Source organism: Hyperolius riggenbachi, chromosome 3 (assembly GCF_040937935.1).
Source record: "Hyperolius riggenbachi isolate aHypRig1 chromosome 3, aHypRig1.pri, whole genome shotgun sequence".
NCBI classification, from domain to species: Eukaryota; Metazoa; Chordata; class Amphibia; order Anura; family Hyperoliidae; genus Hyperolius; species Hyperolius riggenbachi.
In genome coordinates, this window is record NC_090648.1 from 66,820,410 (window position 1) to 66,842,123 (window position 21,714).

Here is a 21,714-nt window from a genome sequence, read left to right on the forward strand (position 1 = left end):
CTGGCCAGCTTCCCTGCCCGCTACACAATTTTTTGGCACAGAGGAGCCATCTCTGTCCCCTGTACCTCCTCATCTATTAAGTGTTCAGATTCAGGTTAAGAATGAATTTACAGTCCCTATCTCGTTATGTACATAAAAAAAAAATATGGCATGCCATCACAAAGGGAAAAAACTAAATTATGGTTAATCCTAGAAGTAAAAAAACAATCAATGCATAATACTTATATCTGCCGGGTCAGTCCCAGAGCGAAAACCACAACTTGCACACACCAAGGAAGCAAGGAGCGCTGAGAGGGTAAGGGGAAGAAGCTCACAAGTCAGGGAGAGGTGACAGCAGACACCACCAAGTTAATGGATGGTAGACACAGAAAGCCACTGCAACACCAGGAGGCAAGAGAAGGTTATGAGGTATTTATTTATTACCTTTGACCAGCGGTTCTCTTTACTTAAGAGATCTGCATAGAAATATGCTACCTTCCACATTCCCTTATAGGCAAAGCACCACATGAGCTCCCAGTAACACATATGGTGGAACTGCTTCCAGGACTGCTGGGCTGTGCAGCCATCTTCAAACCAGCGGATGGCCTAGCAGAGAGAGAGACGAGACAACGTGCAATTATTATTATTCATTTACAGCAGAATATAAAGGTATAATAATACTACATAAACAATACAGTTACAGTTAACAGCAAAAGACAATGGTGAATTACAGCTTATACAATACAACATCATTTGTAAAGAGCTTTTCTCCCATAGGACTCAAAGCGCATAGTTATGTCTCAGATCAGTACAGGGTTCCAGGCTGGACTGTGTTACAGAGGAAATAGGTGTTCATAAATGCCAGACTAAACAGGTGACTTTTCAGTTTGGACTTAAATTCTTTCAGGGATGGAGAGGTCCTAATTGGGTGTGGCAGGGAGTTCCAAAGTCTAGGGGCAGCATGACAGAAGGCTCTGTCTCCAAAGGTTTTGTGGTGGACTCTGGGGGTGACCAAGTTATTAGATTCTTTTCATAAAGATTGTGGGGTGTGTAATGCAGTTGCAACAAGTCCTTCAGATATCCAGGGCCCAGATTGTGCAAGGATTTGAATGTCAATAAGCCAATCCAGAATTCTTCATTTTACCTGTAGCCAGTGGAGTGAGCAAATCAATTACAGATCTTTACATGGGGGGGGGGGGGGGGTGTGGAAGATATGCAAACACATTACACAGCATTAGGAAACTAAATGGTAAATGAGCCTTGGCCAATCGACCTTACAGTCTAAAGGGTGAAGGGATAGGACAATAGGTGAAGGCAAGCTGTATATAAGATGGTAAAATGGTGGTTAGTGGCCAGGGTGTCCAAAAAGAGAGAGTAGGTTTTCCTGAAGAGGTAAGTTTTTAGGTTGCGCCTAAAAAGGATGTGTTAGTGGCGGATGTGTTAAGGGACAGAGTTCTAGAGGAGGAGGGAGGATCGTGAAAAGTCTTGTAAGCGGGAGTTAGAAAAGGTGACCAGAGAGGAAGACAGGAGAACATTGTTAGTAGAGCAGAGATTGAGTGTTGAATGGTTTCTGGAAATAAGTTGCTTTAGATAGGAAGAAGCTAGGTTGTAAAGTGCTTTGTAGGCAAGCATCAAGATTTTGAATTGTATCCTTTGTGTAACTGGCAGTCAGTGAAGAGACAGAGTGGGATAGGGCTGCAGAAGCGGGAAGAGAGGTGGAAGAGTCGTGCAGCAGAGTTCATGATGGACTGTAGTGGAGTCAAATGATTGGCGGGTAGGCCACAGAGCAGAGAGTTGCAGTAGTCTAGATTATCAGGGCATGCACAATAAGTTTGGTAGTGTCCTGGGTGATAAAAGGGTGGATGCGAGAGATGTTTTTTAGGTGGTGACAACAAGAGGAGGATAGTTTGTCAATGTGTGGGAATGAACACATGAGTTGAAGACAACACAGATGCCTGGGACACTTTTTATAGGTTCCTTTGCTGGGAGCTGGTTACAAAGATTAACTAAAAATGCCTTACGTAGATCACAAATGAGTTGAGAACAAGAACAAGCTTATTCAACAAATACCTCATCAATATTGCCTTTTATTTCCTCTATTCTTCCAGCGAAGAACAAGAAGATGGCACTCTGATGAAAGAAGAACAGTGAAGGATTAAAATACAAATTAGATAACTGAAGACTAGAAACCAGTTTCACACAATGTCATAGCTACTCTGTACCTTATTCATGGGGGGGGGGGGGGGGAGGCACCCCAAAAAAACGTATAAAATACTTTAAAAAAAACAGAATAAAAAGTTAAGGGGAACTTACCTCAGGATTACACATTGTTTTGGTAAAAAAAAAAAGCCCAGTTTGTTAATATGTAACAAAAAAAAACCCTTGGGGGGTACCTACCTTGAGATGGGGAAGCCTCTGGATCTTAATGAGGCTTCCCCCATCCTCCTAAGCTTCAGGGATCCAGCGCTGGCTCCCCCAAAAATACAGCCGATAAGGATGTGAGCTGTGGCGCAGTACCGCCTACAATATTTACTTACTGCGATCCTGCTCAGGCGCAGTAGCAGCTTTCAGGCAGAAATAGCCGAGCCCAATCGGGTCCACTCTACTACACAGGTGGAAGTCGCCTGCACGGTAGAATGGACCTGATCGGACTCTATTAGTACACTATCTTTCCTACCTCAATCACCACTCACCACAAGCCTGCACACACCACAGCTCTCCTGCGTGCTTTAACACAGGGATCCCCAACCTGTGGTCCGCAGGACGCTTTCAGTTGGGCCGCGGAACTGTCCTCTTGCCCCCGCCCCCTCTGCAGCCGCCGCTGCTGTTATCTCTGGCGGCCGCTTGGTATCGTACATTCCCCTTCTCTCCCTCTTGTCAGCGTGTGAGTCACAGCAGCGCGCCCTGCACTATACTGGCTATACTGGGCACTATACTGGCTATACTGGGGCACTATACTGGCTATACTGGGGCACTATACTGGCTATACTGGGGCACTATACTGGCTATACTGGGGCACTATACTGGCTATACTGGGGCACTATACTGGCTATACTGGGGCACTATACTGGCTGTACTGGGGCACTACTAGCTATACTGGGGCACTACTAGCTATACTGGGGCACTATACTAGCTATACTGAGGCACTATACTAGATATACTGGGGCATAATAACTATACTGGGGCACTATACTACCTATACTGGGGCATACTAGCTATACTGGGCACTTTACTAGCTATACTGGGGCACTACCTACCAACACTGGGCACTATACTAGCTATACTGGGGCACTACCTACCTATACTGGGCACTATACTAGCTATACTGGGGTAACTGTACTAGCCATACTGGGGCAACTAAACTCCCTATACTGGGGCAACTATGCTAGCTATGCCCCCCCCCCCCCCCGGTAACCCGCTGTGCACGACGCTGTCCACTAGGATGCCACACCCCCCGCGGGCCCCGGAGAAAAATTTGGTCAGAAAGTGGTCCCCGGGCCGGAAAAGGTTGGGGACCCCTGCTTTAACACATTTCTGGAACTATAAGCGGAGAGGGGGTGTTCCTGAGGACAAGCAGAGAGGAGGAAGAACTGCCACTTCCTCCCCGCCCATAATTGATGGCTGAGCAGAGCGGGGGACACAGGGGGCACTGGAGGGGGAGGATGGTGCTGTGACAGGTCACAGCACCACAAATAAAAGCATGAAAAGAATATTGTTCAAAAAACAGTTCAGGGGCACTTTAAGCACTCCCTCAAACTCACTTTTCCGGACAAGCATATACTTCAATTTATGCTTTTCCCTCTTCAACCTCGGGCCAAGTTGTACTTTTTACTAAATACAACCAAAAACACTGCCCCTACATGTTGTATACTAGCCCACCTATTCCTTTAGATCATACATGTCAAACTCAGGCCCATGGGCTAAATATGGCCCCTCGAGACATTCAATTTGGCCCTCAAGTGGTTTCCCCACTTTGCGTTATGTTTAGCCCTCTCTAGACCACCAGGAAAGCTATATTAGCGGTTAAGCCCTAGATCACCAGGGAAGCCATATGGGGGATATGTGGGAAATAACACTAGGGAACTGTATAGGGGAGGGTGGGGGCCTCTAGACACCAAGGAACTGTATAGGGGAGGGAGGACCACTAGACACCAGGGAACCGTATAGGGGCTAAAGGGGGGGCCAATAGACACCTGGGAACTTTATAATGGAGTAAGGTGGCCAGTAGACATTGAGGTTGGCCCAAGACTCGGTCCTAGTGTACAATTTTGACCCACTTTGTATTTGAGTTTGACACCCCTGCATTAGATTGTACGTTTGCAAGGGAAGGGATCTCTCACGCTTTTCGTGTCTTGAAATGTGTTATACATTTTGTTCATCTTGTTACATTTGTCATTGCTATGTCTACCAATTCTGTATCAGTACCAGTGTCTATATTTTGTGTACAGCATTGTCCATATTATGTACCCCATATTTTGTTCTTACCCTGTACAGCACCACGGAATAGCTCATCAATTATTAACATTATTATAGGTAAGGTAGTCACTGCCCACCTTAGGATAGCGGCTGAGGTAGGGTTGAAGAAGGGACTCTGCTTCAGTGATGTCTTCATCCCCAATCCCTGCAGGTATGACAAATACAAAGATTAGTGCGACTCCAGCACGGTTCTGGGTATTGGTATCAGAATTATAAAATATCCGCTCCATCACCCCCCCCCCCAGCATCAGCAAGCCTTTCCTTCTCTGTGCCAGCTAGGGAGGGTAAACGGGATTCTATTAAAGAGAAACCGTAACCAAGAATTGAACTTCATCCCAATCAGTAGCTGATACCCCCTTTTACATGAAAAATCTATTCCTTTTCACAAACTGATCATCAGGGGGCGCTGTATGGCCGATATTGTGGTGAAATCTCTCACACAGGAAACGGAGGACCATGGTCCTGGCAGTTTCCGGTCTGTGAACCTCATTGCATTGTAGGAAATATCTGTTTACAGCGGTTTTCAACTGTCAAAAAAAAAAAGCAAGCAGCATCTCCTTCCAGTGACATCACCTGCCAGCAGTAAAAATGTCACCATGTGATAAATGTCAGAATGTAAATCGGTGAGAGGAAATATTTTACAATGAGCAAACACTGACTAAATCATTTATACATAATAATTGTAAAAATGAAGCACTTTTTAGGATATTTTCACTGGAGTTCCTCTATCATTCTGGCTTGCATGAGAGTGATAACTAAACTGTACGCAGCTTGGAACTCGGCCAAATGTTTTGGGGGTGGGGAGGAAACCAGAGTGCCAGGAGGAAACCCACACAGACTATATGCTGCCCTATAAGCCCTTACAAGAGAACCATACAGGACATGAGCTGGCTTTGATCAGGATACTGGCAAAATACACTAAGTGCCCATACACTTATCAATTTTTCCCTATCAATTTCCAGAAGATTCAAACACTGGTCGAATTTCCTAGAAATCGATGCTCTAACATGCCGGCCAAATCTATCTTTAGATTGATTTTTGGCCTGAAATCTTACCAGACAGGAGATATCTATAACAATCGTCTGCATGTAGCGCTGCACTGCATCAAGCAATGCAATGCTGCGATTTGATAGTTTTTTATTAGATTTCATGCTGAAAACCATCAAAAATCTATGTCCAGTGTGTGGAAGCATTCGGTCAGATTCCAATCTGAGCGGGACCAATCTTCTGACCACGTTGAGAGGCCATCTATACGTGTATGGCTTCCTCTAGATGTGTAACAAGACCTTTCTTCAGTCATTTTATCATTACTTTCACTAAAGCACACATTCACAGTGGAGACTTGCAGTGCGTCGTAACTGACAATGTAATACAGAACATTGCACTGCAACACAAAAGCAATGCGGCGTTCAGTGCGGCCATTGCAGCGCGTTCACAGTGCGGAACTCAATGCATAACACCCACGTTAAAGGACCAAAAAATGGTAACATTTAAAATACATACAACATACAAATAAGAAGTGCATAAATTACTTTTTCCCTATGTTGCAGTCACTTACAGTATGTAGTAGAAATCTGACAGAACTGACAGGTTTTTGACTACTCCACCTCTTCATGGGGGATGGTCAGTATTTCATTAATTATTTACAAAAGCAATCCCTAAAAAAGTTCTATACAAAGATGCAGGCCACCCTCCTACCTGTTTGCACCCTATTCTGGCCGTTGGACTGATCATCCACCACTCAACTTAGGCCGGTTCACACTTGCGTTTTTACCGGACCGGATCCAGAACGTATACTGTACAAACGGAACGGACGAGATTGGATCCAATGATAACCTATGGGTCCGTACACATCTGTCCACCTCACCGAATCAGTTTCCTTCCGGATTTTACATTCCGGCAGCCGGACCGGAAAAATGCTGCAGACCCTATTTTTCCTAAACGTTGTGCCCTGCGGAACTGATCCGGAAGGTTTTGCAGCTCAATAGGAACAAATGGAAAACGGAAGTTGACGACACACTGCCTATAAAAAAAGGGGTTGGGGTGGAGTGTTTAGGTATGGACATTCGGCAGTGGCTGTAGAACTTTTCTGGGTGTCGTCTCAGGTCCCGGTACAGTGTCTGGAACTGTCCTTTCATTAGTAGAGGGGGCACCCACCATCTCCTGCGAGTAGCACGCTTACGTCCCACATAGTAGTAGGTAAATATCAGGAACGATGCTATTCCAAGCCAGAAGCTGTATAAAGCTGTATAAATACACTGGCTCCACGGTCCACACAGCAGTCTCTGTCTCCAACGATGACCACAGTGCATTTCCACACCTTCCAGACCCCAGGTATATATCTCTTTAAAAAACGGAAACTGATCAAAACGTATGCAGAATGTAGGAAAAACCGGATACAAACAGAACAGAAACTGAAAGAAACCGGAAGGGAGCCAGACTGGAACGGACTTCAACGGATCCGTTTCAACTGACAGTTTGGGCTGCAAACGCAAGTGTGAACCGGGCCTAAGTGCTTTTGAAAATAAAGAAAACCCTGAGAATACTCCATGAGGAGATTGACTAGTCCAAAACCCGTCAGTTCTGTCAGATTTCTACTGCCTACTGTAAGTGACAGCAACATAGGAAATAAGTAACAAATCACATTTTACTCTGGGGGAAAATGTACTTTTTATTTGTGTGTTCATGTATTTAAAGTGGTCCTTTAACAGTACAGTGAAGCATACTTTTCACTGACTGAATAATTCAATGTATGCTATGCAACATGCAGATAACGTTCGGTGCCGCTTTCTCCTTGCGCTCCTGTTGTCAGAGGGAACGCTGCGTCAACCCAACCTAAAGGTCAGCTGCAGTTTGCGGACTTTTTCTAGGTGCACACCTTTTTCTCAGTGTGAACTGATGTTGAACTCAGAAAGTGACCTGAACTTTGTACGCAGTCCCTAAACCGTTCTTGATCCCCAGTCTAGTGTTGTACAGCAAGTACTAGTGCAGAGTGATACTCACCTAGAACGAAGCTGAGGAAGGTGTAGTAACAGAGCAGCAACATTACACACAGCAGAGAACGCAGGTTATAGGATGAGGCCCCCTCATGCAACTGGGTCAGACCATAGTCCTAAGGAAGAAGATCAGAGGAAGATATAGATCAATTCATTGTGATAAATAGTGATAAAGTTATTGGCGAATGAATGGGAGGTGAAAATTGCTCAGATGCATAAAGTGAAAAACGACTGAAGGCTGAAGTGGTTTAGGTGGCCATACATCAGGCGAATTGGCAGCCGATAGACCATCTGATTCAATTATTATAATTGGAATCAGATGATAACTGGTGCCGCCAATTGCATGCCCAACCGACAATGCAACCAATTTTGGGCCAAAATTGGTTGCATATATGTTGGACATGCTGTAAGTTGATGGACCATTGTGGACGGTTGGGTGCGCGGCGTTATCAGCAAGCGATATTGGGACGAGCGACGAATGCAACAAATGCCCCATTGCTGTTCCCGCAATGTATAAATGTGTATGTAACATGCATTTATACATGACCTGTCCCGTGTCGCATTGCCCACCCGTCTTATGAATCCCCGCTCTTCTGTTCTGTTCCCCCTGCATGCTGGCCTGTGACGTCACGCCGGGGGCATGTATGCAGCTATGCAAGAGCGGAGGATTCAGAAGTGGGACGGGCACTGTGATATGGAACAGGTCATGTATAAATGCACACATGTACACACATTCATACATTAGGGGAACAGCAGCGAGGCATGAATGAGGCAGACGCAACCGATTCCCGAGAGATTTCATGCTGAAATTGATCTAAGATCAGCCAGTGGTGTATGGGCAGCTGACAGATCTATCTGTAATCAGATTCCATCAGAGAAAGATTTGTATGTTGGTTGAATCTGCCCATCATCACTAGATCTATGGCTACCTTCAGCATTATGCTTTAGAAAAAATGCCAAAATTAAAAGTAAAGCTTTCTGCACAATTACATATAACCGGTACTGCATTTTCCCAATAATTTCCCAATTTCACAACTACTGTCCAGGTGTGTAAACTTGTGAGCACAACTGTAGAACTGGACAAGAAGAATACGATTATTGTTGATAAGTAAAGACCCAAGTAAAGTTGGCCACACACACAGATTGCCACCTAATGTTCCAAAACGAACGATTCCTTTCTGAGAAGAATCAGTTAAGGAGGAATAGATTCCCACCATACACTGCACATCAATTTCCAAAAGATTCCTGCAGGGAATCTATTAAAAATGAATGGAACTGCAGAGGTGCACTGTCAGATGCAATGCAAAGCTATAGGCCATCAATCTGCCTATGCTCTTGCCCCACCCCCGATTGTTTTACATTTTCCATCTTGACCAATCAATACTTTTAAATGATTTATTAATTTTTAGTCAAAATCGAACAAAAATCAGTTGATCTGACATTTTGGGGGAATCGATTTCCAGATGAATCGAATCTGCAAGGAATCGAATTGAGAAAATCGATGAGTGTATGGCCACTTTTCGACATAAAGATAGAGAGTTAAAGCCAACCTTGTCTCCTGAGAAGCCAGCAAACTCCAGTATCTTCAGTATCCGAGGAGGGAAGAGGGACAGCGTCTGCGGGGGAGAGACAGGGCTTATGCTGGATAGAAAGCAACTAGGTATGACCAGGGAGAAATGGCAGTTTTAGCAAAACACCCTTCTGTGTTATGGAAGACAATTTATAAACTACAACAGGTGACTTCTTCAGTCCATTCAGGTGAAGGTAGAGATACCATTTACATGTACAGATAATTTACTTACACCAGGTAACAGAGTCCAGCTCAACTGACATTCACTATGCAGATAAAGTGAATCTGAAGGGATTCTGAAAAAATAAATAGATACTCACCTAAGGAGAGGGAAGGCTCTGTGTTCTATAGAGCAGGGCTTTTCAACCTGTGGTATGCGTACCGCCGGTGGTACGTTGCTGTTGGCTAGGTGGTACCACAGGGTTTGACTGCCACTTGTCCTGGTCCCCGTCCTGCGGCATACTTTAGACCTCAGATCAGCAGTAAAGAGACAGCCAGGCGAATGGTGCACAGTAATGACACGTATACAGGAAGTGACATCGCTACTCACTTCCTGTATTTGAATTATACGCGCCATCACTGTGCACTGTTTACTTGGCTGTCTCTTCACTGCAGCCGGATTACCACGGATCCAAGGTCTGAACTATCCCGCAGGGCAGCACAGCGAGGAGCGAACAAGGGGGAGCCAAACTTTGTGGTGAGTCACTGCCCATCTCTTTGGTGGTGGGGGAGGCTACCTATACTGAAGGGAGGGGGGCAGGAGGGGGATGAAATGGAAAGGCTGCCTATATTGGCAATCTACCGCTAGCAATCTAATCCCTTTCCATATGCCCCCCTTTTCTTAAAGTGTAACTGTAAACATAAAAATGCCTTGGGGGTACTTACCTCGGGAGGGAAAAGCCTCTGCATTCTAAAGAGGCTTCTCCCGTCGTCCTCAGTAGAGGGTATCCAGCGCTAGGAACCCCGAAGATCTCCTTCTTGGTGTGTGCGCAGGCGCAGTAATGTCTCTCCGCTCAGGCTACGGAGGAAACAGCAGAGCCCGATCGGGTCCACTCTGCTGCACAGGCACACTGATGGCATTTTAACATTTTCAGGTGATAAAAGTGGTACGGTTAGTGAAAAGGTTGAAAAGCCCTGCTATAGAGCCTTACTGTTCCTCTCCTCGTCCCCTCATTCCACTGCAGGCTCCTCCATTCAAATCTCCTGCTGCGGGAGGCTTCGGAAGTCCTAAAGACGGGTGACTCCATCCTGTGCAGGCGTGAGTGCGTGCGAGACAGTGCTCACACATGCGCAGTACGGAGAGGCACGTCTTTGGGAGCACTCGGGCTCCTGAAGACTTCCAAAGCCTTGGGCAGCGGCAGAGAGCTGTCTCCGACCCATTGGTCAGAGACTACTAACGGGGGAGTCAGTGGTGGAACGAGGTAACCAGGAGAGGAACAGGGAGGCTCTATAGGACCCAGAGCCTTCCCTCTACTTAGGGGAGTTTTTTTTTTTTTTTTTAATCAAAATGGCTTCTGACTCCCTTTAATTGTTGAAACTACCTGTCTACCAAATCCAAAAAAGCTTTATTGGCAGGACCAAATACATTTAGCATTGCCAAAGCAAAACAAAACATGAACATGGGGGGGGGGGGGGGGGGGGGGGTTGTGGGAATAAGGGAAGGATATAGGGAGTTGGGGTATATAGTCCATAGGTGTGTGGATGATGTAAGGGACAGCATGGGGGACTGGGATATACAGTCCATAGGGGGGGTATTGGGGGGGAATACAGTCCATGTGGTATCATGTTCCTCTCAGTTGGTGGCAGGCTGTGACATATCGGGCAGCTATTTGCATGGTTGTTTCCTCCTCCCCCAGTAGGATGTAGAGTTTCCGCTCCTCATCTGTGGAGGTAAAATCCTGGATGTGGGCGGAGAGTCTCTGGAAGTGGGCGGTCCTCACAGGTGCATATTTGCTGCAGTGTAGCAGGAAGTGGGCCTCATCCTCCAAGACCTCCTGGTCGCATTGTCTGCACAGTCTCTCCTCCCGGGGCTTCCATGTCTGTCTGTGCCACCCTGTCTCTATCTCCAGGCTGTGGGCACTCAGACGGTACAAACTCAAGACCTGTCTGTCTTTGTGGTGATGTAGCCTCCCCAGATATGGAGCCATTGTGTACTCCCTCTGTAGTGATTGATAGACAGCGAGTTTCTTGGAATTCTTTATGTCACTTCTCCATTCCTCTATGTATCGTTCCTTGCAGCTTTCTATAGTCTGTTTTATTTGGGCTTTTGTCAGCCTGTGTTGGTGGCCTTGGCTGGGCTGGCTGCTGATGCTTTGCTTGAGAGCGCGTGGTATGGCCTCGCCCCTGGCTCAGTGAGGCTTTATGGTGGTAAGTGCTGGGGTTGCTGCTCTGTATATGCGCCCAGTATGAGAGTGCCCTCTGCTGGATAGTAAGCCATAGTGGGAACCTGCCTAGCTCTGCCCGGCAAGCTGAGTTTGAAGTGCTTCGATGGACTTGGAGGAGATACTTGCAGAACTCTAGATGGAAGATTCTGTTGGGCTGGAGTCCCATTTTGATTGGTCAGGGTAGGTGACCGGGCCCCATACCTCACTGCTATAGAGCAGGACTGGGGTGATGATGCTGTCGAATAGCTTTGCCCACACTCTCACTGGTGGTTTTAGGTGGTAAAGCTGTCTTCTGATGGCATAAAATGTTCTGCAGGCTTTGTCTTTCAGGGCCTGTACTGCTGGTTTAAAGCTTCCTGATTGGTTGATCTCCAGCCCCAGGTAGGTGTAGCTGTTAGTGGACACCAGTGGGGAGCCATTTAATATAAATGAGAAAGTAGGGGTTTTATTTCCATTCTTCCTCTGGAACACCATCACTTTTGTCTTCTTTGGGTTGATGGGCAGTGCCCATGTGGTACAGAAAGTCTCCAATACTGACAGGCTGTCCTGTTGTCCTTTCTCTGTTGGGGAGAGCAGCACAAGGTCATCTGCATACAGCAGGAACTTCACCTCACGGTCATGCAGGAGGAGGCCTGGAGCTGGGAAGGATTCCAGGGCTACAGCCAGTTGGTTAATGTATATGTTAAAGAGTGTTGGGCTCAGACTGCAGCCCTGCCTGACTCCTCGACCCTGCTTGAAAAACGCACTTCTCTTCCCATCTACTTTCACACTGCATTGGTTCCCAGTATATGAACTCTTGATGACATCATAGGTTTTTCCTCCTATTCCACTCTCTAGGAGTTTTAGGAAAAGGCCTGGGTGCCACACTGAGTCAAACGCCTTCTTAAAATCAACAAAGCAAGCGTGTATTTTGCCACGTGAGTTGTGGACATGGGTCTTGATGAGGCTGTGCAGTGTGTAGATGTGGTCGGTTGTGCGGTGGTTTGGCATGAACCCGGCTTGGCTTTTGCTGAGTACGTCCTGCTGTGTGAGGAAGGAGAGGATCCTCTTATTGATGATGCTGTTAAACAGTTTCCCCAGTGTGCTGCTGACACAGATTCCTCTGTAGTTTGCTGGATCATATCTGTCTCCATTCTTGTAGATGGGTGTTATGAGGCCTTCACTCCAGGCCTGAGGAAAGGAGCCCGCCCTCAGGATAAGGTTGAATAGTCTTGCGAGTGCTTCATGTATGTCCGGGGGGCTGTATTTGATCATCTCTGGCAGGATGCCATCGGTACCACTAGCCTTCTTACATTTTATCAGCTTTGTTCTTTCTCTTATTTCCTGCACCGTGATTGGTGTATCCAGAGGGTTTTGAAAGTCCTTGATTGTCTCCTCCATGTCCTTCAGTTTTGCGGCTATTTGTTTCTGCTCCAGGGTTTGGGCATTTTCTGGGATGTCTTTGTAGAGGTTCCTGAAGTAGTGGAGCCAGATGTGGCCATTTTGGATATAAAGAGGGCTTTTTTTAGGCTTTGCACCGATATGGTTCCAGGTCTCCCAGAATGAGTTGTCTTGGAGGGAGTCCTCCAGCTGTTGGAGTTTGTGGGAGATGTGGCTCTGTGTTTTCTGCCTGAGGGTGTTTTTTCTACCTAAAGGTGCGTACACATGTCAGCTGAAACTCAACCAAGGAAGGCGATACGATAACTGCCACCTCTGCCAAAAATCCAGCATGTGTATGGCAGTCCCTGATGCCACCCAACTGCTCGGCCAGCGATCAATCCTGGTGGATTACACCCCTGCCCTCACTCTCACGTTGCTCCGCGCCCCCCCTGCCATCACTCCCAATGCTGTACTAGCTTCCCCCCCCCCCACCCCCTGCTCCACCCCCCCCCCCTCACATGCTATACCACCAACCCCCCTCACTCGCATGCTGTTCCGCCCCCCCCCCCCCTCCCTGCCATCACTCCAAATGCTGTACCACCAACCCCCCTCACTCCCATGCTGTTTCATACACCCACCCTCACCCCCATGCTGCCCGCCACCACTCCCACCGCTCCCCTGCATAGAACAGAACATGATGCTCACTTGCATGTGAGCATAGCTTCTGCACAGCCTCAGCCCCACAAAGTCACCTCAGGTCCTGATCCCTGTCGGGTGATATTGATTGAGCCTTCAGTCGGGTAATATGAGCAATTATCCTCTGAATGAGTGTCAATTAGCCTAAACTCTGTAGGCTGGGGTAATTCTCTTTACTTCTAACTGCTTCATCAGAACTGAACAAGTCTGGATAGACTTGATAGTTAGGGTCCGTACACAAATCCAATTTTAATCTGGCCAGAGATTGCCCAATTCTATCACTTCCATGGAGTATAAGATTTTATCTGCACAATCTGTTCATAGTATTCTGTTCACCAACATACTACATGGAGGTGGTAATATTGGCCAGTAAATATTCGATGTGTGTATCAGGCTTAGCCTGTTAAGTGTAAAAATGAAAAAATGGTTTAATATATTATTTAAAAATATATATGATCATAGAATCAATAGTCAAAAGTTCCCCAAACCAACCAATAACCCCTCATTTAAAAACAAACACCCTGATAATGGCCTAGGATCTTCCCGGCAACAACTGCCAATGGTATAACTTGACTGCTAAGTTCCCACACCCCTGGGCGTCCCCGGTGGGTGCTGTATTGAGATGATTACATTTAACGCTGTTATTCAAAGATTGAGATCTATATACGTATACAGTGAAGCACACTTGATATTTGGATTGATGTTTCACTAAAGTTCCCTGCTGTAAAGTTCCAAGATGGTTTCCATGCAACTTTCCAGACAGTTCCTTTTTTAAGTTAGCTGTGTACAAGGATAAATATACAGTTCATCCACTTTAGATGACGGCCCAATCGCGGCCCAAAAATAGATACATTATTCATCCACTTTTTAAATAATATATTAATCAACCATTTTTTTCATTTTTCTCATTAAATCTGTGTGAGATAGCATTTTTGCAGTATAATTGATGTCACAGGTGGGACAAATGCCTAAAAATAAAATAGTTGCTTTTTACATTACTTTCGAAGAGGCATCCTCCCACCTGAGGCTTATGTATTCAAATTTATAGTGTATTAATTCATCCTGTGGTTAGGATATACTGTTTTCCCAATCTTACAATTGATTTTGCATAAAGATTGAGATAGATAATGCCTGCTAGGGCATCTTCTAACAGCATATGCCATTTAGCTGCCTAATGCAGCTGCGCAGAGCAGTGCAGGGAGCTTCTTTACATATACCTGTTCTGGGCACCTGTATGGGATTCTCCTCTTCATCCAATGCTGCACTCCCAGCATCCTCTTCAGAGTGCTGATCACATGATATGACGTGACTGTAAACCACAGAATGGTGTCCGTGTTGCAGCACTGCCCAGAATGGTGTCCGTGTTGCAGCACCTGCCCCGGTAATGGAAGATGCTTTTCCAGCACCCCTCTTGCACCACTGGGCGTCGCTGCAACGCTGATGCCCATCTCCTGGGATACGATCACGTCACATCATGTGATCGGAACTCCGAAGGAGGATGCCAGCATTGCAGCCACCCTCTGTGGATGAAGAGGAGAGGCCGATCCAAACCGGCCAGAACAGGTAAATATGATAGCTCCCTGCACCGCTCTGCATACCCATTTCAGGCTGGGGAAGACACACTTCCTTCCCTATAGCTTTGCAATATGTGGCTGCTAAAGGGTCGAGACATCACACCGGCACACACAGAAACACATACAAAGATTTACCTGGAAATATCCTATCAACGCAAGCAGCAAAAGAAAAAAAACTGAGGTCAGAAAAAGCACTAAGCAGCACAAGCATATATTCTTGGTATTCTTACAAGCAATGTCCATTCAAAGCAGTTACAGTGGGAGCTTGGTTTGCAGGCATAAGTAGTTCTGGAAACATGCACTGCAGATTAACCACTTAAGGACCACGGGCTTAAACCCACCTAAATATCAGGCAATTTTTCACAAATTGGGCCTCTGCAGCTTTAAAGGCCTTGTCGCAGGGCCGCACATCTCAGCACAGAAGTGATTTACCCCCGCCCCATTTTCTGCCCACCAACTGAGGTAACTGTTGGTGGGCTGTGATTGCTCCCCCATTGTTCATTTTTTTTTTTTTTACAAATATGTCTTTATTTTATCAATAATTTTACTATTTTTTTTTTTTACCCTCCCGCCAGCCAATCAGTGTGATCGGCTGTAATAGGCTTCAGCCTATGACAGCGGATCACAGTCTCGCCACCCAGGGGGACAGCTGTCCCCAGTACAGCACTGGCGTAGATCGCAGCGCTGTACTGTGTCTAATAGTCTCCTAGCTGTGATCGCCGCTGAGAGACTGATGGCGGAGCAGAGCTCAATCATCCAAGCAGAGACGTGCTCAATCATCCAAGCGGAGACGTGCGCAATCTCCTGCAAATCCCCCCCCCCCCCCCCCCCCCCCCCCAGGACTTCACACCGATCGGCATTAGGTGGTCCTGGGGCATCATCAGCGTGACGCGGTCGCAAAACAAGTTAAGTACATTCCTGTAACCCACTGCAAGTTTGAGATGTACAAGAGAATCTGCTAAATTTAATGAATCTGGAAAAATTGGATGCCACTACGCCTAAAGAACAACTAACCAAAAGGTTTTTTTTAAGAAGTTGAAACCAAGCTTTGCCACCTCTGGAACGTAAAAAATGAATGAAAACCATTCCACAACACTTCATGGTATGCTACGGAATCCTTGAGGGAACTTTAAGGTGGCTACTAAGTCTAATTCCTAGCAAAAGATCGTTTGAGCGATCAGATAATTCAGATAAAATCTCCTTTGATGGGCATAATCCATTACAAACTATTATAAAAACAGTTGTTCGACTGGATTTTTGTCAAACCAAAATTTGGATTTTCTTGTCGGTTGTGAAAGACAGGAAGCAAAGATTGGTTCTCGTTGATGGTGTAGGGGAACAATGTATTACGATATTTCACTTCTGATCAGAATTATCTGATCGCTTGAACAAATTTTCGCTAGAAATTGGATCGTTAGTGGTCACCTTTAGACAAATGAAAGGATTTATGACCTTCCTTTTTCTTTTTTTTATACCTGAGAGAGAGCATGGGGAGGGTGGAAAAAAGGCATATGGGGGGGGGGGGGGGGGGGGGGTGGGGGGGGGCCTGTTAGTGAGGCCTTTTAGGGCCACAAGCCATCAAGCATAGCTTTCAATATGAAGGTGATCAATTTACTGTGTGCAACATAGCGTAATTTCCCTCTTTTGTATCAAGAAAAAGTTACATAATTTAAAACAAAAATGCATTTAATTGCCAGCAAGCTGCAATTCCTAAAACTGCCAGAAAGTCAAATTTTCACATTTGTAACCACAGCAAACAGGATGTTTCCGATCTCCCTGCAAGTGTAACTGGCTGCACAGAGCAGCAAGTAAATGTTAGCATCACCAGGCAAATGTCTCCGGGTTCCTGTTAAGAGTTCATGGACAAAGGTAGGAAGGATACTTTCTTTAAAGGATACTAAGCAGGTTTTAAAATAAATAATTTGTACTTACCTGGGGCTTCCTCCTGGCTTCCTCTCCCAGTCTCTGGCGGCTCTGTTAATTGGCGTCTTCTGCCTAAAGTCACAAGTACGAGTCCCTCCAGCGCACTTTACGCGTCATCATGCCGGCCGGCGTGGGACTTTTGCACATGCACAGTTCTTTAACGTGCGACTTTAAGCAGAAGTCACCAATTATCCATTTCAGCCCCTAGGTATTTTTCACCTTATGACGAGAGGAATTTTCACATTTCAGGGCTCCTCCCATTCATTCCCCAATAACTTTATCGCTACTTATCACAACGAAATGATCTATACCTTGTTTTTTCCACCACCAATTAGGCTTTCTTTGGGCGGCACGTTATGCTAAGAATCATTTTATTCTAAATGCATTATAATGGGGAATAATAAGAAAAAATTGAAAAAATTCATTTTTCAGTTTTCAGCCATTACAGTTCTAAAGTAATTCATGCTACCATAATTAAAATCCACACATTTCATTTGGCCATTTGTCCCGGTTATTGCAGCGTAAAATTATATACCTAATATAATGTATGGTGACAATATTTTATTTGGAAATAAAGGTGCATTTTTTCAGTTTTATATCCATCACAAATATTTAGCCCATTATTTAATAATTATAGGCCCTCTTGACATAGATATTATTATTATTATTATTATTATTTTCCCCCTAAGTCAGTAGGTGTATTTTACTATTGGCCACAAGATGTCCCCGCTGAGCAAACGTCTATGTAGCATACAAGTATGTTACGTAGGATACAATGTATTGCTACATTGTAACTAAGGAAGTGACACAAGGTTTCAATGGAAACCTGCGATCACAGTGCCGGCGGGGAGATTAATGAATGGGAACTTTGTTCCCATTCATAAATGTAACGATCGAGTGCGGAAAACGTGGAAATCACGACAAATAAACACTGTTTAGAACAAAAAACAGTGTTTATTCTTGGTGGTAATGTACTACTACGGATTGGCACAGGGGACAAAATGCAGCCAATCTCCCCGTGCTCCCTGTAACAGCGCGATCGCAGGAATATGCCCGCACAATCGCCTGTAAACCCCCCAAACTGCAGGGACGTAACTAGTGTGTCCCCTGTGCCTCTAGCAGCTGTGGACGTGAAGCTCACGGCCGCGCGGCATAAATGGTTAAACGGAGCCGCCAGCGGAACCGGGAGAGGATCCAGGAGGACGCCTGGTGACCTTGTGGCCTATGGTGAGCTGGAAACCCCAGGTAAGTACAAATTGTGATTTTAATACCTGCTTGGTATCCCTTTAGCATTTTATAATCAGGTGCAGAAACCTTCACCTGCTGAAGTGCCCCAATCAGTTCACTTGTTCGACTAGCTCTACCACAGAGATTCTTTAAATAAACTTTGCTAAAATAATTGTAATTTATAAAGCTGTCCCCAAAGGGAATTGTTACTATGCCATGAAAGTGTTGCTACATATCAGATCCTGAAAGCACTGGGATATAAAAGATGTCTATTGGCCACGATTTTAAAAAGGAACGTTGGCCAAAACTGGCCGAAGTCTTTTGCTTTCCAGCTTCCTTTGGATAAATCTGGGAAGGGTTTGAACTTCTGTGGGGAAGCCAACAGTAAGTGAGGGAATGGCTTAAAGGGAACCCGAAGTGAATGGGATATGGAGGCTGCCCATATTTATTTCCTTTTAAACAATACCAGTTCCCTGGCCCTGATCCTCTGTCTCTAATATTTTTAGCCATAGACCCTGAACAAGCATGCTGATCAGGTGCACCGACTCAAGTCTGACTGGATTAGCCACATGCTTGGTTCAGGGTTGTGACCCAGACACTCCGGATGCCAGAAAATGAATAGGATTGCCAGGCAACTGGTATTGTTTAAAAGGAAATAAATATGCAGAATCCATATCAATCTCACCTCGGGTTCACTGTAGAGTAGCCCTGAACCAAGGAAAACCTATTCAATTAAGTCCATGGTGAGCTAGATTACCGTTTTAGAAGTGTCCAGGTGCTGCTCGTTGCCCTCTGGGTCTCCCCTGTACCCCTCCCCCAGTACTGATAACTCCCCCACCTACTGGAAGCTCCTTGGAGTGGTGCACAGCTATTATGAATTGCGCAGGTGTGAGTTTCAATATGCACCCTAACAGTTCATAGATACTGCTCATGGACTAACACCTTGCCTTCGCTGCGCTTGCACGATTTGGAACTGGTGCCTGCGCAATTCGGAATCATGTACCACCACTAGGTGGACCTTCAGCTGGATCCCACTGACATTAAAAGGATGGCGAATGGGTGTAGTCAAACATGATTAGCAGAGCCAGGACACTTCTGAAAAGGGTATCTACTGTAGCTCACTATGGGCTTCATTCACCTGTGTTAGTCTGTAATTGCCCCATGGGCTGAAACACATGTGACCAGCACAGTGTTAGTGATAACTTACCAGGTTAAATGCTCCAATCCCTAGACACACGCCCCCTTGTAGATGAACATGTGACTGCCCCTTCTGGAAGGCATCTGACTGCATGATCGTATTCAGATCTCTGGAAACAGACAACAGGGCTGAACAAACTAGAGACAACAGCAACAGGAAAATCAGTGTAACACTATTAATACATTTACTGCACATACATGTGGTTGTCAAGTCACACAATTTTAATTTAAATACATTTGAAATACCACTATTTGCCAAGTCAGCCATTTTGTCTGAATTACACTTAAAGCTCCTGTCCAGTGGCATAGAAATAGGGGGTGCAGAGGTAGCAACCGCAGCGGGGCCCTTGGGCCAGAGGGGCCCCGAAGGGTCCACCCTCTATCACAGTATTAGCTCTCTATTGGTCCTGTGCTGGTATAGATGATTTGAATAGTTGTAATCCCTAACACACTGTTCCCCATCCCCTTCTTACACCTCGGACACTGTGGTGGTCTTTGGCAGGTTTTGGTGCGCCGTATAAACTGTTCTGTACAGAGTGCTAGGTGGGACCCAGTGTAAAACTTGCACCGGGGCCCATAGCTTCTTAGCTACACCACTGCTCCTGTCCAGTCAAATTTGCTCAGCTCATGTGGGTGTTGCTATTTAATGAAAAGCATAGCAATAGAGGATGCAGAGGCTGCAACAGCACCGGGGTCCCTGAACCTGAGGTGCCCTCCTTCATTCATCGTAATAGCGTTTAATTGGTGCTGTTCTGGTAATAAACACCCCTATTTATGCATCAAATAGTGCTAATTCTAGACTTTCTTCCGCCTGAAGTAATACATTGTGAGGACAAAATATTAAAGGGGGAAAAAAAAATCTACTAAAATTGTTCTATTGCGACTGCCTGTCCTCATCCTTTACTAAATACCACTTCTTACCTACACACTAGGAACAGGATCAGTAAGAGAAAACTGTTTCACATTGCACAGCTATAAGCACATCGCCCCCTTGTGTATCCAAGCATAGAGCTACATTCTCACCGATAGATCAGGTAGCTGCTCCGCACTTTCATGCCTCCTTTTATAAAGTTGATCATGTTCTCATCCTGTTTAACGAGAAACAAAAAGGAGCTACGCACTATATCCAGTGTTGCAACAATACAGACATTATCACTAGCAGGAGTATCTAGCAGCACGGGGGCCAGTGCCATTTTACTGAACAACCAAAAAATCATATAGTTAGTGCAAGAAAGAGAGATACATAGTTTTATATGGTTCTGATCTTTTGTATCTTGTCTGAATAAGAAACTCAAAGTGTACCAGAGCTGAGCAAAGATAAACGTTTTCTACGTACCAGGGGCTTCCTCCAGCCCCATAAGCTCTGATCGCTCCCACGCCGCCGTCCTCAGCCTTCTGTATCGCCGGTACCGGCTCCCGTAACTTCTGCAAGTCGCAGCCAGTCTGCGCAAGAGAACTGCGCCCTCTACATATCTCTCCAGCTCACTTTGGCTATCATTCATAAAAGTGTGGTCGCTAATGAATATCAGTGCGGGAAAACACAGCTGCCGGTATTTTACACTTCTGGCTGCTCATTCATAAAAAAGTGCACAGTTGCGATAGTAGTGCGGAGATTCCCCGAACTAGGCTGGCGGTAGGCTTGCGGAAACACAGGAAGCAGCAGAGTTGATACATTTCTCCGTGTTCCGCTCTACTGCAGCTGCCTGGGAGGTCTGTGTCTGCATTAACTTAACATTGTTATCGCCACATCCAAGGCAGCTGTATTTCCCGTCCTCATACCTCTTGCGTAAATCTTTATGAATTAACATTTTGTTACATTTGTTACGATAGTCACAGCACAAGGCGGTGGTTTATCACTCTGCTCGGTAATGTCAGCTTTCCATGCGGAAAGAAGCCTTTATGAATGAAGATCTTGCTATGTGTTCGGTAAAGTCGGCTGTCTTCAGCATTTCCGCATGCAGGAATGCTTTATGAATGATAGCCTTTGTAGTCTTTGCCATGTCTCCTCTGACCTCACAGTTCTCACCGCATAGCTCATTCAGCCAGGCCCTCATTCAGTGGAGTAATTACAATTCAAGTGTCCCCCCCCCCCCAGCAAAAACATGATTAGGGCCCCCCCAATGTTCCCTTGCCTCCCCTTGATGCCCTTGGGGCCCATCTCACAAGGGTCATAAAACAAGTGTGGCCATCAGGATCTTCACCCCAATAACAAGTGTAGCCACAAAAACACCTGATCAGTAAAACCAAAAAAAAAAAAAAAAAAAAATTGTCACACATATAGCCACATGGCCAAGCTCTGGTGAAGATTAAAATGGCAGCATGGTTTCACAGGC

General features: G+C 45.6%; 1 protein-coding gene across 1 annotated transcript in view; it reads right to left on the bottom strand.

Annotated features, from left to right (window-relative positions):
- LOC137562702 (tetratricopeptide repeat protein 39A-like) overlaps positions 1-21,714 on the bottom strand; it is a 116,487-nt gene that overhangs the window by 28,546 nt on the left and 66,227 nt on the right. The window contains exons 6-12 of the mRNA XM_068274299.1: positions 20,405-20,469; positions 19,392-19,491; positions 9,002-9,067; positions 7,459-7,567; positions 4,533-4,600; positions 2,050-2,109; positions 424-585 (exon numbers count right to left, since the gene is read on the bottom strand). Of these exons, the coding sequence (XP_068130400.1) occupies positions 424-585; positions 2,050-2,109; positions 4,533-4,600; positions 7,459-7,567; positions 9,002-9,067; positions 19,392-19,491; positions 20,405-20,469 (630 nt within the window). The remainder of the gene's footprint in view (positions 1-423; positions 586-2,049; positions 2,110-4,532; positions 4,601-7,458; positions 7,568-9,001; positions 9,068-19,391; positions 19,492-20,404; positions 20,470-21,714) is intronic.